Source organism: Malus domestica, chromosome 06 (assembly GCF_042453785.1).
Source record: "Malus domestica chromosome 06, GDT2T_hap1".
Classification (NCBI taxonomy): domain Eukaryota; kingdom Viridiplantae; phylum Streptophyta; class Magnoliopsida; order Rosales; family Rosaceae; genus Malus; species Malus domestica.
This window is the reverse complement of record NC_091666.1, coordinates 14327345-14343188: the sequence shown is the minus strand read 5'-3', so window position 1 is coordinate 14343188 and position 15844 is coordinate 14327345. Positions and strand designations below refer to the sequence as shown.

Sequence of the window (15844 nt, the reverse complement as noted above, 5' to 3'; positions counted from 1 at the left end):
GGGAAATTTCTGAAGTAGATGCAAGAGGGCTGAATAGCTTGATCTTCGTATGCCATGCACTGAAGTTGTTGTTGGCTTGTAATAAGACTTTGTTGGTGACTATAACTCTTGTTGGGCATAAGTGCTCCCCTAGTTAAGTTGTCAAGCTTGAAGGTTTTTGATTATTTGTGAATGCTAGGAGTTCACATGTACAAGTTGTACCACTCGTCCTCTGGTAGGTGGAATGAATGGTGAGTTGATTTCATCACTTGGTTGGTGGTACGAATATGAGTTCCTTCATCACCTTTCATCACATTTCATCACCTGGTTGGTGGCACGAGGATGAGTTCCGTCTTCACCTGGTTGGTGGCATGAATGGCAAGTTGCCAAATGATATTAGAGTACGGGTTGTACATTTCATCACCTGGTTGGTGGTATGAAGGAGAGTACGGGTTGTACATTTCATCACCTGGTTGGTGGTATAAAGATAAGTTCTTTCTTCACCTGGTTGGTGGCATGAGTGGCAAGTTGCCAAATGATATTAGAGTACTGGTTATACATTTCATCACCTGGTTGGTGGCATGAAGAAGAGTACGGGTTGTACATTTCATCACCTGGTTTGTGGCATGAAGATGAGTTATTTCTTCACTTGGTTGGTGGCATGAGTGGTAAGTTGCCAAATGATATTAGAGTACAGGTTATACATTTCATCACCTGGTTGGTGGCATGAAGGAGAGTACGGGTTGTATATTTCATCACCTGGTTGGTGGCACGAAGATGAGTTCTTTCTTTACCTGGTTGGTGGCATGAGCGGCAAGTTGCCAAATGATATTAGAGTACGGGTTATACATTTCATCACCTAGTTAGTGGCATGAAGATGAGTTCCTTCTTTCCCTGGTTGGTGGCATGAGTGGCAAGTTGCCAATGATATTAGAGTACAGGTTGTACATTTCATCACCTGGTTGGTGGCATGAAGGAGAGTACGGGTTGTACATTTTATCACCTGGTTGGTGAGAATAAGGGCAAGGTGTTGAGGCACATTGTAGCAAGTGTCGAAGACACAAAGTATGTTGAACCTTTTCGAAGCACAGTTGGCTTATGTATGGATGTGTTGGAATGTATAATGTTTATGTATGAATGTGTTGGAATGTATGATGTTTATGTATGAATGTGTTGGAATGTATAATGTTTATGTTGATTGATATGAGTGACGCTTATGAATGTTTTGCTATGCATGAAGGGATCCATGCTTTTGATATGTGAACCATGTTGGTTGTAACACTTAGTATCACATACTTTATCTCAAAGTACGCATGTTGAAGCTCTGAGTTGGAGTATTAGGGTAGGTTAGCGTAGACCAAGTGTTCCAGTGCTAGGAACGCAAAAGACTCAGAAGAAGTTGTCTAAATTCCCTCTTCTTTAAATATTTGTCGAATGGCTTGTGTGACAAAAGATCTCAAGCGGTTGAGAGTCAAAACATTTGTAATGTGTATTCCTTCTTATAATAGCATTTCCTACAGTACTTAGTCCTCCACTTTGAAAGAGTGAGGCTTGGCCCCATAGTCATAATAGTCGACGGTACATTCACCCCTGGTTGTCTTGATATGAACTTTTATCCCTCTTATTGTAATGGGCTTGCTGAGAGTAAAAATCCTTCCGCTTACCAAGAGACAGATACGTTTGGTGACTTAGTGAGTAGCTAAATGAGGCAGGAGATGATGCAATAGGTGTCTGAATGGCCAATATCTCATCACTTGGTAGAACTTGACTTCGACTTCCCATTTGTTGATAGGGGTTAACCATATGGGGGTTCCCTTGGTATGTCCTTGCTTCGGCGGAGGCATGGTTGTAAGCATGTGCCATCACTTCAGAGTAAGTATTCCAAGTGTTGGCATTGATCATGTATTTGAAGAAACAATCACGTAGGCCCGCTGTGAAAGCCTTGAGGGCGGTCTTGTCATCTGCCTCAGCGCAACGAGAATACTCATGGTGAAGTGACCGGCATACTCTCGTAGTGACTCATCCGGCTTCTGGCGAATAGTGTACAAGTCATCTACAGAATGCAAGTGATCGGTCTGGAAGATGTGTTGAGAGACAAACAGTTTCCTCAATTCCTCAAATGAGTCTATTGTCTCAGGTGGAAGACGACAATACCAGTTTAGAGCTCCGCCAGAGAGGGTGGAGGGGAAGAGAAGACATAGCTCTTTGTCGGTGTGCATCCGATATGCCATGGTGGACTCAAAGAGGTTAAAGTGTTCAATTGGGTCCTCCCTTCCAGTATAGAGTTGTAAACCAAGCTTTTGTTTTGTCTTCTCTTGAAGGAGGGTGTTGAGGATCCTTCTTATGAGAGGGCCAGGCCTGGGTTGGTTCCAGTCAGGTATCTCGCCTTGACATTCGACCTTCAACTTGTTTACTTCCTCAATGAGCTGTAGGACAAGGGGGTCTTGAGTGGAGTCATGTGCCACTGGAATTTTCTTTCGTAAGTCTCCATCGCCTCTTGGAAGTAGGAAAATTTGAGCAAGGGCGTGTGATTTTTCCTTGGACTCGCCGTATTGACTTCTATGGCTAGTCTGTCGGAATACCTCAATGTCCTTTGTACCTTCATGTTTCTCTGGGACCTGTCGTTCTTTCCCTAGATTGGCAGCTGGCCTAGGTCGTGGGAGGCGACCGAGTCTTTTAGAAACCCTTGGGTCATTGATCTTTGAGCATATGTGGAAGGGATTCTCTCGACGTTGCTTTAGGAAGTCTCGGCAGTCACGATAAACGGCTTTCGATCCTTCCAACCCTTATGTAAGGAGGTGTCTTCCTCCACTTCTCTTGCTTTGGGTCGAAAGAGTTGGGTTGAGGGAAGTCTCATGTTGATCAATATTTTGATGATTAGCTCGCTCCTTATCAGGGATACCTATGTCGAAAGAAAGTGACCTTCCGTGTTGGGGGGCACCCAGATAATGGTTGATGTCTACATAGGCAATAAGCTCGCGTGTTTGAGTACGCCTAGTTTCGTGGAGCGTTCCAAAGTGCTTCTCATATTGCTCCTGGAGGACCTCATTCTTCATTGCTATCTTGTTGTTCTGAGCTTCTAGCTCATAGACTTTAGCCTGAAGAGCAACCCTCTTTCCTTCCTTCTTTTGTTGCTTTGCACTAGGTACAAGATGGGTGTCATTCTGTGTGTTGTGGCTTCCTTCGTTCCCCATGTTAGAGAGGGATGTCTGGTCAAAAGAGAGTGTACGAATGGTGGAAACCAACTTGACAAAGCTGAAGAGAGTGGGAATAAGTGTCGTTCCCACAAACGGCACCAAATGTTGATGCACAAAATCAGTGAGGACTTTGGTACAACAGAAAGTGTTAAGTTTGTGACCTTCGCTAGATTGCTCCGGTCACTAGTGTGGATAAGTATGTAAATGGATAGAGACAGGGAAGCAAACACAAGATGTACGTGGTTCACCCAGATTGGCTACGTCCACGGAGTAGAGGAGTTCTTATTAATTGTGCAGGGTTTACACAAGTACATAGGTTCAAGCTTTCCTTTTGTGAGTACTAGTGAATGATTTAGTACAAATGACAATCAGAAATATTGTGAGAGAATGATCTCTATTTATAGAAGATAGTTTCTAGTTTCATTCTGACATTGACATGTGTCGTGTTGTGATTGGCTTCTGGTGTTTACATGTGTCGCGCTATGATTGGCTTTTGATGTCGACACATGTCGCGCTGTGATTGGCCTCCTGGTTGGAGGGAAACTCTTCTGGGTCCATGACGGTATAACGTTGACCGGTGCTCAATAGTTTCGGGATTGGTCAAGTATGGTACAAACAATAATTTTCAAGGAAAATGCTATTCATACACCTATTTTTACTTCTTATACACCTTTGTAATTTTTTGTCATTGATCTTCTACAATTTATTTGATCCGATGCCCGAAAGTTGAGAGAGATGTGTGTGAAAAATAAAAATAGACGTGTGAATAACACTACTCAATTTTCAAACATAAAACTTGTTACAAAACGGAACCAAATGTCACTGGAACAAAATGTTATATTGTTTTGCTTTCCAACTCTTTTAAGAAAATTATTTCCAAAACAACTACGACGAGCACCTTGAGCTGGAAAGAATTCTTGTGTAAGAAGACTATGAACAATCGAGCAGGACCCAGTGACCCACATTCGGGTGAGGGACAATCTCATTTAAGAATTTTTTCTTTGTACGTGAATGACGAAAAATTCTATAGTACATTTGTAAACACGAATTTTTTTTTATAATAACAATAAGAGAACACGTGTATAAAGTAATAATTTGTGTTAATGAGTTTAGGGTTATAATCTCTGATTATAACTTGAATCCTTTGATTTAGTCTTTGAAATGTAAAGTGTGTGTAGGCGGTTCAAGGGTCGCAATGACTTGATCTTAGATGAATAGATGATGCGAGATTTTGGCTCTTGAAAATGGAGGATTTGACATGTGTAGGGGTGCTTGGTGGTTCTTCACAAGTGTGGTGAAGAATGCAGAAATGTTTCTGAATCTTCTAAGTGTTTGGGAGTGTTTAGGGTTGGAGAGTTTGAGTTTGAGCGTTTGGGTGTTTGAATGATTTTCCATTCCCCTTCCTTTGTCTTGGAGACTTATTTCTATAGGCTCTCCAAGTCTTGCCTACGTGTGGATTTGGCTTTGAGTGTGGGTTTGATTAATTAACGGAAGAACCAAGACTTAATTTGTGGCTTTGTTTGTAATTTGCTTCCATCAATAAATCAATATTTGATTTAAATAAAATCAAATAAATCAATCTTCTCCGATTTGACATTTTTATTTGTTTGAATTTAAATTAATTAATTTGTTTAATTTAAATTAAAATCAAATATTACTTTCTGCCGAATGTTGACATGTGTCTTTGATTACTCGTCCGATTTTGATATGCCACGTAAGCCCTTGCATGCCACGTAAGCTCTTGCATGTCGAAATTTAATGCGTTGATGAACATTTACAAAATTGAATGACTCCATGAAAGTCATCCACTAAGGATTCATTTACAAGTGTTTTTAAAATGACTGAAAACGTTTGTGGCGAAAATATTTTTGAATTTTAATTATGTGCTTCTTGTTTGAAGCGCTAAGTACTTTTATCAAAAACGCTTTCATGAGTCCTTAAGTACTGACTTAATAATTTATCCAAAAATAAAAGTACTATAAGAGCCCAAAAATGAAGGAAAAGTAAAAGTACAAGGGTTATATAGGCTGCTTATGGTGGCTTTCCTTATAATTATAAACTTATTTATAAGGGTGGTTTGGTATGGGATACTGAACCAAAACCTTAGTCCCGATTTCCAAACCGAAATTTTTGGTATTCCCAATTTTAAGATCAATCCCAAACCAAAATTTCGGGAATCCCGAAATAGTTTCGGTATTTTGGGACAATCGGGAATCCCGAAATATTTTTGGGCTTTTGGTGATTTTGTATTCCCAATTCCCATAGCTGTTATATTTTCATTGAAATAATCAGGTACATACTTCAAACATTATTGTGCTTCTTATTTTCCTTCGTTTCGTGATTGTTCTTCCATTACTAGTTTCAACTTCATACTCCCGATGAGTTACCTGGCATGAAGTTGAGGAGGTAGAAGGAATAATGCTTGAACTGATCAAACGATATCGGTAGGCAACATTAAACTCTTAAACAACCACCCGTGCAACCACGGATAAGTTTTATATGATATCTTCTTTTTTAGTACTGAGATGCATTTATAAGTTTATAACCTATAAAACAGAGTTGTTTTACCATTTAATAATACACTAGAAGGCAAACCTATTACATAAGCTATATACCTTTTTGTGATTCTGTGGAATACTCATTACACTTCTGGTGTTTATGTTCTCTACTTTCTTCAACAACTTTGACATTGGTGTTTGTGTTACTTCCAGTAAAGGTGACTCCTATCAATGAAATAGAATGACACATAACACATATCATAATCCTTCATATCTTTATGTTGCAGGGCTGAAAAATAAAGTAACATGATTTTTTCATTATTGTGCCAACATGATTTATATATGTTATTATATGTGTGTGTGTGTGTATATATGTCACAGCCCGTCCCGGAATTTTAATTCCGAGGACGTGAAAAGACCAAAATGCCCTTAAGCGGGACTAAGGGGCGAAAATTTAACAATTGGATTTACATTAGTATGTTTAAAGTTGTGTTTGGACTTAGGTAGGGCCTCCTACCCTCAAAACATTCCCTAAAACCCGTAACCTTTCCTTCTCTCTCTTTTTCTTCTTTCATCTCAGAAAACTCTCTCACTCTCTCTCTTACTCTCGAACATACGGACTCACACCCAACCTCAATCAAACCTCCACGAACGTTCCATTTAAGACCACCATCGTGATCCTGAGGACTTCACGAGCTCGGGGATACCAAACTCAGGTGAGTTTCACTTCGGAAAACCCTAGTTTCAGTGTCACCGTAATATTGCACTGTTCACGAACTTCAAATTGGCTTTGTTTTAGGCCAAACCAAGCTCACAGTGAGCTTAAGAAAGTCCCAAGGAAGCTCGGAGTGCTTCGTTGGAAGTTTTTGGACGTAAGAACACGGAGATCGACAAGTTCAAAGTTTGGCCGGAGCTTTCGAGGCGTTTTCCGGCGAATACCCGGCGAGTTAGGAGTCGAGGTAGGTATCAATCTCTTCGTCTCGTCAAGTACTACAACTTTCCTTTTTGTTTCACTCAATTTCGTTGAGTATTGAAGAAGTTATACGCATTTGAAAAATACCCAGTTTCCGGCGACCTCCGAGGCTTTCGAGGCAGTTTCCAGCCAAACCACGGCGAACTAGGTGTTGTGCAAGGTATCATTCTCTTTGTCTCTTTAAGGGCTACAACTTTCGTTTTTGAATCACTTGATTTCGTTGAGAAATGAAAAAGTTATGGCAATTTGAAAAACTGCCCAGAAACCGGCCGCCGGAAAAACCAGTCCGGCGACCCAAGGAAGAAGAAGGTGCTACAGTAAAAATAAAAAATAAAAATAAAATTATTTTAAAAATATGTCGACGTCCGTGACGTCGAGTAGATCACTGTGGTATATTCATATACCTAAATTGAACACCGTATGAGAAAGTTATTGAGGATTGTTGGTTAGGTGTTCAAATAACGTTTTATAGTTTTCACATTTAGGTGAAAATGTGAATTGATGATCCGACCGTTGGATCGCCACCAAACTTTGATACGTTGTAATACGTAATATTTGAGGATTATTGGAACTTACGGATTGGGAATCCGAGTTACGGATCTTCCGGAATTGGAATTGTAAGTCCATAATATAAAATGTTAACCGTCACTTAGTTTTGGAAATTGACGGAGATCCGACCGTTGGATGGTAATGAAATTTTAGGATGTTGTCCTAGAGGTATAATGTGGACCTCTGGAAGTTATGGATTTAAAATCTGAGTGGCAGATCTTCCAGATCGAACTACGTAGTGACGTATTTTATATAAGTTATATATTCTATCGATATGAATTCTGAGGTTGGATTTGATTACTATTCTAGGCGGCGATCGTCGTGACGCCTTGATGTGTGGTGCTAGGGAGTTGTTGGACGAACTCCAGGTGAGTGGGCAGTTTTATTTTCCGTATATATATATACTTGACGTTTCCCAGAAATTGAATTGAAATGAAAATATGTTTAAAATGAAATGCATATGAGTTATGTGAAAAAACGGGAAGTGAAATACCATGCATAGAATTAATATGAAAAGTATATAGAAATGTGAGTTGAAATGCCATGCATGAATTAATATATGATGCATATGTATGAATTGGTGCGGTGGACGCACAGGTATGAATTAATATATGATGCATATGTATGAATTGGTGCGGTGGACGCACAGGTAAGAATTGATTTATGATGCATATGTATGAATTGGTGCGGTGGACGCACATGTAAGAATTGATTTATGATGCATATGTATGAAATGGTGCGGTGGACGCACAGGTGAGTAGTTATTTCTGTTATGATGATGTTGATGTATATTGAGCTCAAATCCTGCACCATAGTTTAGTGCTTATAGTATTCACCGCATCGCACGCTCGTCTTGGATCCAAGTAGATGCTAGTCGTACAGTCCACGCGGAGTGGGTACGACAGGCCAGTCGCGAGAGTGTTAGTGAGATTCCGACTGGTGGGTGACCTTAGATTATGTGCACAGATGATTGATGAGAAAGCACTAGAGCGTAACTTGTGTGCAGAAGGCCGTACAGGTCACGCGGAGTGACTCCGGCAGAGTGTGAGAGTGATAGATTTTGAGCTCTAGGTTCAACCGGGCTAATAGAGGGCCTCCGGTTGATTACTTTATTGCACCTGATATGATTTATGTTGATGCATTCATACCTTATTACTGTTGAGATGATGTGGCATGGCATAATTAATATGAGAAATGTTGAGATGATGTGGCATGGCATAATTATGATGAAAATGTTGAGTTAATGACTTGAAGTATTGAGAATATATATATGTATATTTATATTTTATATTTCTGGGAAAGTATACAGGTTTTACGGAGAGGGGTTACAACGTTTTGAGAAATGTTTGGATTTGGAAAAGAATTGTTTTACTGACCCACTCAATTTTGGTTTTGCGCCCCTCCAGGTTCAGGAATCACAAAGGTGTGGTGACTACGAGGAATTTAACGGTGTTCTGACAGATTGGACAAAATTAGGACTCACCTTCGGGTGTATCAACTTATAAATTGTATCTTAAAGCTTCCGTACTGTGCAAATGGTTACGTCACTCTCACGTGACGGCCAGCATGCCCTCCTTCGGGACGGGGTGTGTCAGTTGGTATCAGAGCATGGTTGCAATCTTGGACATCTTGAGAAGTTTCTAGTGAATTTTGTCAGAACTACACCGCCTCGTAGTAAGCCACTTAGTTAGAGGAATTTAGTCTCCCTAATATAGCGGTTTAGGGGAAACTATTATTATGGTGATTCAGTCTATTATAAAAAGGGACATTTTAAGACGGATTATGAGTCGAATTTGAATCACCTCATGAAATGATGAACCTGAGGGAGCGAAGTAACGGTTTAACCAATTGGAAAAGATGTTTCGGATTATGCAAGTTAAAGGAAATTTCCTTCTGACAAGGGGTCGAGACGACTACCTGGTTTTGGTTATGAATTTGTATCCTGGTGGAAACAGGAGTATGAATTGTTGTCACCAGAGGAATCAGTCGATTGAGAATTGTTTAAGGACTTGTTTAAAGGAAAAGTTTATCCCTCCGGCATTTATCGATGGTAGTAAACAAGAGTTTACAAATATGAGACAAGGAAAGTGATGATCAAGGGATATTATAGAAAGTTTTCAGACTTGCCTCGTTCCATCCAGATATTGTTGTTAATTTGGTGGAGGTGTTATGTTGTTTTAAGCTGGGTGGCAAAAGGGAAGTGGTATTTTGGGTGACCACTATCCATTGTACTTCTTACCAGGAATATACGAGATGCTGTTGAGTCTTGAGGACTCTGAGAACATGAGCAACGAGAATAAAGAAGAATAAGAAATGAATGGGAATCAAATGAAGACGATAAAGTTAATGATTCGTCATATCAAGGATATAGAAAGATTCAGAGCTTCGAAAGAAGTGAAGCTAGAGTTAATTCTTCCAGCTGAGGTTTTAATGTCGCTGGTCAGAATAAAAGTGATGGATATACTGGTAATCCCCGATATTTGAGACAAGGTGTCTCGAGTAAAGGAAATGTACCTTGTGCAGCAGGTACAAAATTAACACTTTGGGAAGTGTGAAATTAATGAATGTGTTTATGTGAACAGAGGGGACACAGAATTGTGAATCGTCCCTAGAATCAGTTGTACTCAACAATTTTCCATGATATCATAGTGTCGATTCAGCAGAGTTATGGACTTAGTAGTTTGGTCGGATTGACCGTGAGTACAGAGAGATTTGATGAGTTATATGTTCAGCCGTACAGACCATGAGAAATGGATTCGACTGACACATGAGAAATTGGTGAGGTATAGGTTCGGCCGTACCGACCACGCGGAGTGGATCTGGCCGACGTATTATTGAGATAAGAGTTGAATCAGCCGTATTGATCATTCTAGTTGACTTCGGCTGATATATTTCTTATTATGTATGTTATATCTTTGAGAGTGGTTGCCTACTTATCGAGACAACGATGATTTATTAGTATTGCGGGCTGCAGACCGTAATATTAATAACTCATTCGTGGATTCGTTAAGCAAGCAAACCAGTAGATTATTTTATGTTAGTATAATAAAATATATATTGGGTCAGTTAATTTTATTCCATTAGATTGATTGTTTATAGTTGTGACTAGATGGAATGTTACGGGAAACCAGTTACTTTCCATCGAGTTGATTAATTAGAGGTTACTTTGGTGGGCATACAAAGTGAAATGAGTTCAGCCATTATTTATGCTGTGAAAGCAAAGATATTGTTTTGAAAGGCTGCCCAAAAATACTTAGTTCATGTGGTGCTAAATGATGTTGTTTGGAGTAGTGTGAATAATGTCGAAAGGGGTTAGACTTTTCTTGATGTCTTCCTTGAAAGTATACCTGGATTGCCTTCAGGCAGAGATATGAGGTTCACTATTGAATTGTTGCCAGGTATAAATTTATATTGGAGATTGGTTCAGGATGAGTTAAGGGAATTGGAAATTCAGTTGAAAGAATTGGTTGATAAAAGTTTTATTCAACCTAGTACAATGCTTTGGGGGAACCCCAGTTTGTTGGTGAGGAAGAAAATGGATTTTAAGACTGTTCATTGATTATAGACAATGGAGTCGGGTAACGATTGAGAACCGTTATCCATGGTGATGTACTGATGTTTATTTAACCAGCTCAGAAGTAATTGCGAAGATTCAAAGATTGAATTGAGATCTGGTTACTACCAATTGAATATTATAAGTGACGTTGATCATAAGATGGTTTTCTGGACTTGTTATGGTCCTTATGAAGTTTGGTGATGCTATGTGGATACTCATGCGGTTTTATGAGTTGATGGATGAAGTATTCCAATAATGCCTTGATAAATTGATATCATTTTTATTGAAGATATTCTGGCATATTCTGAGCCAGAGCAGAGCATGTAAACGTATTAAGTCGGTGAAGCAAAGATTGAGAGAACGTTGGTTGTATGCTAAGTAGCAAATGCTAAAGTTAGATGAATCAGGTGGCATTCTGAGATTTGTTATATATTCTTAAGGTATTCAAGTGAATCCTTAAAAGATAGCAGAAATTGAGGAATTGGAACAACCACGAGCTGTAATTGAGATTCGGAATTTCTTAGGTTACCAGGCTATCTTGGATGGTTGTGAAAGATTTTTCAGTCATTGCTTTGTCATTGACGAGACTGTTGAGAAAAAGAGTTATGCATGAGTGGGAAGGAAATTGTGAGTAAGGGATTCAACAACTAAAGTATTTCCTCACTCATACACGTATTTTAGTAATCCTAGAAGATAGTGGTAATCATAAATTTTTAGTGATGTTTCTTGAATGGTATTGGAGGCATGTTGATGCAAATGTTAGGGTGATTGTATATGTTTCACGACAAATGGAACCTCATGAGATGAATTACCCTACTGGTGATTTGGAAGTCACGATTATCATCCTTGCTGTGAAGTTATGGAGACATTATATGTTGATAAGAATGCAAGATTTTACAAATCAAAAGAGTCTCCAATATTTGTTTACTCGGAAGGATTTTGATATGAGGCAACAAAGGTGGATTGAATTACTTAGTGATTATGATTGTACGATCAGTGTGATCATGAATTGTTGTAGCTGAAGCACTTGATGAGAAGACTCCAGTAAGAATTAATGCTTGGTACGCTTGCCAAGATTATCTTCTCGTGGATTGAAAATCAATTAAAGTAAAGTTAAGAATGAAAGATCGAGAAGAAGTTATACTTGTTAATTTTCAAGTTAGGCCTGTTTGGTAAGGTCGTACTCGAAACTTAAATGTTTGACGAGGAATTTAAGAATTAACCAAGGCAAGGAAAGAAAGGAAAAAGAATGAGTACATGATTCGTGAATCAAATGGTATGTGGATACAAGAAAACAAAAAGTATGTGCCTAATGCTGAGGATTTGAAGCAAGCAAATATTGGACGAAGTTCACTATTCAACTTCTGCAATATTCCAAAAGTAATAAGATTTATCATACCATTCGACAGTTTTATTTGGTCAACAGATGAATATACCACTAATCGAGTGTATAACGTAGATGATTTTATATTTTTGGAAATTTCACCATGAAAAGAAATAGCAAGATTTGGAAAGGAAGACAAGATAAGTCTTAGACACATCAGATCGATTTGATCACTAAAGGAATCGATGAAGTTGCATACAAGTGGTGATGTCTTCAGAGTTGGCTAAGGTACTTAATGTATTTTGGGTTCGATACGTTGTCACTAGGTGGCAAATTCGTCACATGAGATCCTGATGCAACTATTGAGAGTTAAATTGGATTCGACTTGATAAGGAACCAAGGATGACTTTGGATTGGAAAAAGAAGGTCCTGAGAATTAAGACAGAGTAAGTGGTAAAAGCTTTGTGAAGGAAATCATTGAGTGGAAAATTATGTGGGAGGAAAAGAATCGGATGAGAGATTTTTAACCGAAGCTTTTGTTGGAGTATGGTTGATTTAGTTGGTTGTTGGAATTTCGGGGACGAAATTCTATAAGGAGGGAAGATTGTCACAGCCCGTCCCGGAATTTTAATTCCGAGGACGTGAAAAGACCAAAATGCCCTTAAGCGGGACTAAAGGGCGAAAATTTAACAATTGGATTTACATTAGTATGTTTAAAGTTGTGTTTGGACTTAGGTAGGGCCTCCTACCCTCAAAACATTCCCTAAAACCCGTAACCTTTCCTTCTCTCTCTTTTTCTTCTTTCATCTCAGAAAACTCTCTCACTCTCTCTCTTACTCTCGAACATACGGACTCATACCCAACCTCAATCAAACCTCCACGAACGTTCCATTTAAGACCACCATCGTGATCCTGAGGACTTCACGAGCTCGGGGATACCAAACTCAGGTGAGTTTCACTTCGGAAAACCCTAGTTTCAGTGTCACCGTAATATTGCACTGTTCACGAACTTCAAATTGGCTTTGTTTTAGGCCAAACCAAGCTCACAGTGAGCTTAAGAAAGTCCCAAGGAAGCTCGGAGTGCTTCGTTGGAAGTTTTTGGACGTAAGAACACGGAGATCGACAAGTTCAAAGTTTGGCCGGAGCTTTCGAGGCGTTTTCTGGCGAATACCCGGCGAGTTAGGAGTCGAGGTAGGTATCAATCTCTTCGTCTCGTCAAGTACTACAACTTTCCTTTTTGTTTCACTCAATTTCGTTGAGTATTGAAGAAGTTATACGCATTTGAAAAATACCCAGTTTCCGGCGACCTCCGAGGCTTTCGAGGCAGTTTCCAGCCAAACCACGGCGAACTAGGTGTTGTGCAAGGTATCATTCTCTTTGTCTCTTTAAGGGCTACAACTTTCATTTTTGAATCACTTGATTTCGTTGAGAAATGACAAAGTTATGGCAATTTGAAAAACTGCCCAGAAAACGGCCGCCGGAAAAACCAGTCCGGCGACCCAAGGAAGAAGAAGGTGCTACAGTAAAAATAAAAAATAAAAATAAAATTATTTTAAAAATATGTCGACGTCCGTGACGTCGAGTAGATCACTGTGGTATATTCATATACCTAAATTGAACACCGTATGAGAAAGTTATTGAGGATTGTTGGTTAGGTGTTCAAATAACGTTTTATAGTTTTCACATTTAGGTGAAAATGTGAATTGATGATCCGACCGTTGGATCGCCACCAAACTTTGATACGTTGTAATACGTAATATTTGAGGATTATTGGAACTTACGGATTGGGAATCCGAGTTACGGATCTTCCGGAATTGGAATTGTAAGTCCATAATATAAAATGTTAACCGTCACTTAGTTTTGGAAATTGACGGAGATCCGACCGTTGGATGGTAATGAAATTTTAGGATGTTGTCCTAGAGGTATAATGTGGACCTCTGGAAGTTATGGATTTAAAATCTGAGTGGCAGATCTTCCAGATCGAACTACGTAGTGACGTATTTTATATAAGTTATATATTCTATCGATATGAATTCTGAGGTTGGATTTGATTACTATTCTAGGCGGCGATCGTCGTGACGCCTTGATGTGTGGTGCTAGGGAGTTGTTGGACGAACTCCAGGTGAGTGGGCAGTTTTATTTTCCGTATATATATATACTTGACGTTTCCCAGAAATTGAATTGAAATGAAAATATGTTTAAAATGAAATGCATATGAGTTATGTGGAAAAACGGGAAGTGAAATACCATGCATAGAATTAATATGAAAAGTATATAGAAATGTGAGTTGAAATGCCATGCATGAATTAATATATGATGCATATGTATGAATTGGTGCGGTGGACGCACAGGTATGAATTGATATATGATGCATATGTATGAATTGGTGCGGTGGACGCACAGGTAAGAATTGATTTATGATGCATATGTATGAATTGGTGCGGTGGACGCACATGTAAGAATTGATTTATGATGCATATGTATGAAATGGTGCGGTGGACGCACAGGTGAGTAGTTATTTCTGTTATGATGATGTTGATGTATATTGAGCTCAAATCCTGCACCATAGTTTAGTGCTTATAGTATTCACCGCATCGCACGCTCGTCTTGGATCCAAGTAGATGCTAGTCGTACAGTCCACGCGGAGTGGGTACGACAGGCCAGTCGCGAGAGTGTTAGTGAGATTCCGACTGGTGGGTGACCTTAGATTATGTGCACAGATGATTGATGAGAAAGCACTAGAGCGTAACTTGTGTGCAGAAGGCCGTACAGGTCACGCGGAGTGACTCCGGCAGAGTGTGAGAGTGATAGATTTTGAGCTCTAGGTTCAACCGGGCTAATAGAGGGCCTCTGGTTGATTACTTTATTGCACCTGATATGATTTATGTTGATGCATTCATACCTTATTACTGTTGAGATGATGTGGCATGGCATAATTAATATGAGAAATGTTGAGATGATGTGGCATGGCATAATTATGATGAAAATGTTGAGTTAATGACTTGAAGTATTGAGAATATATATATGTATATTTATATTTTATATTTCTGGGAAAGTATACAGGTTTTACGGAGAGGGGTTACAACGTTTTGAGAAATGTTTGGATTTGGAAAAGAATTGTTTTACTGACCCACTCAATTTTGGTTTTGCGCCCCTCCAGGTTCAGGAATCACAAAGGTGTGGTGACTACGAGGAATTTAACGGTGTTCTGACAGATTGGACAAAATTAGGACTCACCTTCGGGTGTATCAACTTATAAATTGTATCTTAAAGCTTCCGTACTGTGCAAATGGTTACGTCACTCTCACGTGACGGCCAGCATGCCCTCCTTCGGGACGGGGTGTGTCAATATATATATATAAAATAATTAAAAAAATATATTTTGGTTCGGTATGGGAATACTAAAATATTGGGAAGACAATCCCGATTCCCATACCGAAATTTCGGTATTTTTTCGGGATAACATACTGAAAAATTTAGGAAAATCGGTTTGGGATCGGTATTTTTTCGGTTTGATTCAGGATTTTTGGGAATTTTTTCCACCCCTACTTATTTACGTACATTTGTTGGAGCGGAGTGGACAACGATGGCCCTACCTAGGGATGGGCAAATACCCATTGGTTATGGGTAGACGCGGTTACCCGCCCATTTAAATTAAACGGTTACGGTTATGGGTAACTGTTTAGATAAATAAACAGTTATGAGTATAACCGTTTACCCGTGAAATTTAAATGGGCGGTTATGGGTATTAACCGTGGTTATAAACGG

At 39.3% G+C, this 15844-nt stretch overlaps 1 protein-coding gene and 1 long non-coding RNA gene across 2 annotated transcripts in view; both read left to right on the top strand.

The window, feature by feature from the left end:
• LOC139196819 (uncharacterized) overlaps positions 1–8849 on the top strand; it is a 40584-nt gene extending 31735 nt beyond the window's left edge. Inside the window, exons 4-7 of the mRNA XM_070823163.1 lie at positions 6502–6633; positions 6739–6807; positions 7506–7564; positions 8603–8849. Of these exons, the coding sequence (XP_070679264.1) occupies positions 6502–6633; positions 6739–6807; positions 7506–7564; positions 8603–8701 (359 nt within the window). The 3' untranslated portion in view covers positions 8702–8849. The remainder of the gene's footprint in view (positions 1–6501; positions 6634–6738; positions 6808–7505; positions 7565–8602) is intronic.
• Positions 8850–13370: 4521 nt separating this feature from the next.
• On the top strand, positions 13371–15525 carry LOC139197020 (uncharacterized). The gene is made up of 3 exons (XR_011581981.1): positions 13371–13441; positions 14140–14198; positions 15237–15525. It is a non-coding gene; the product is annotated as an uncharacterized lncRNA (long non-coding RNA).
• Positions 15526–15844: the final 319 nt, after the last annotated feature.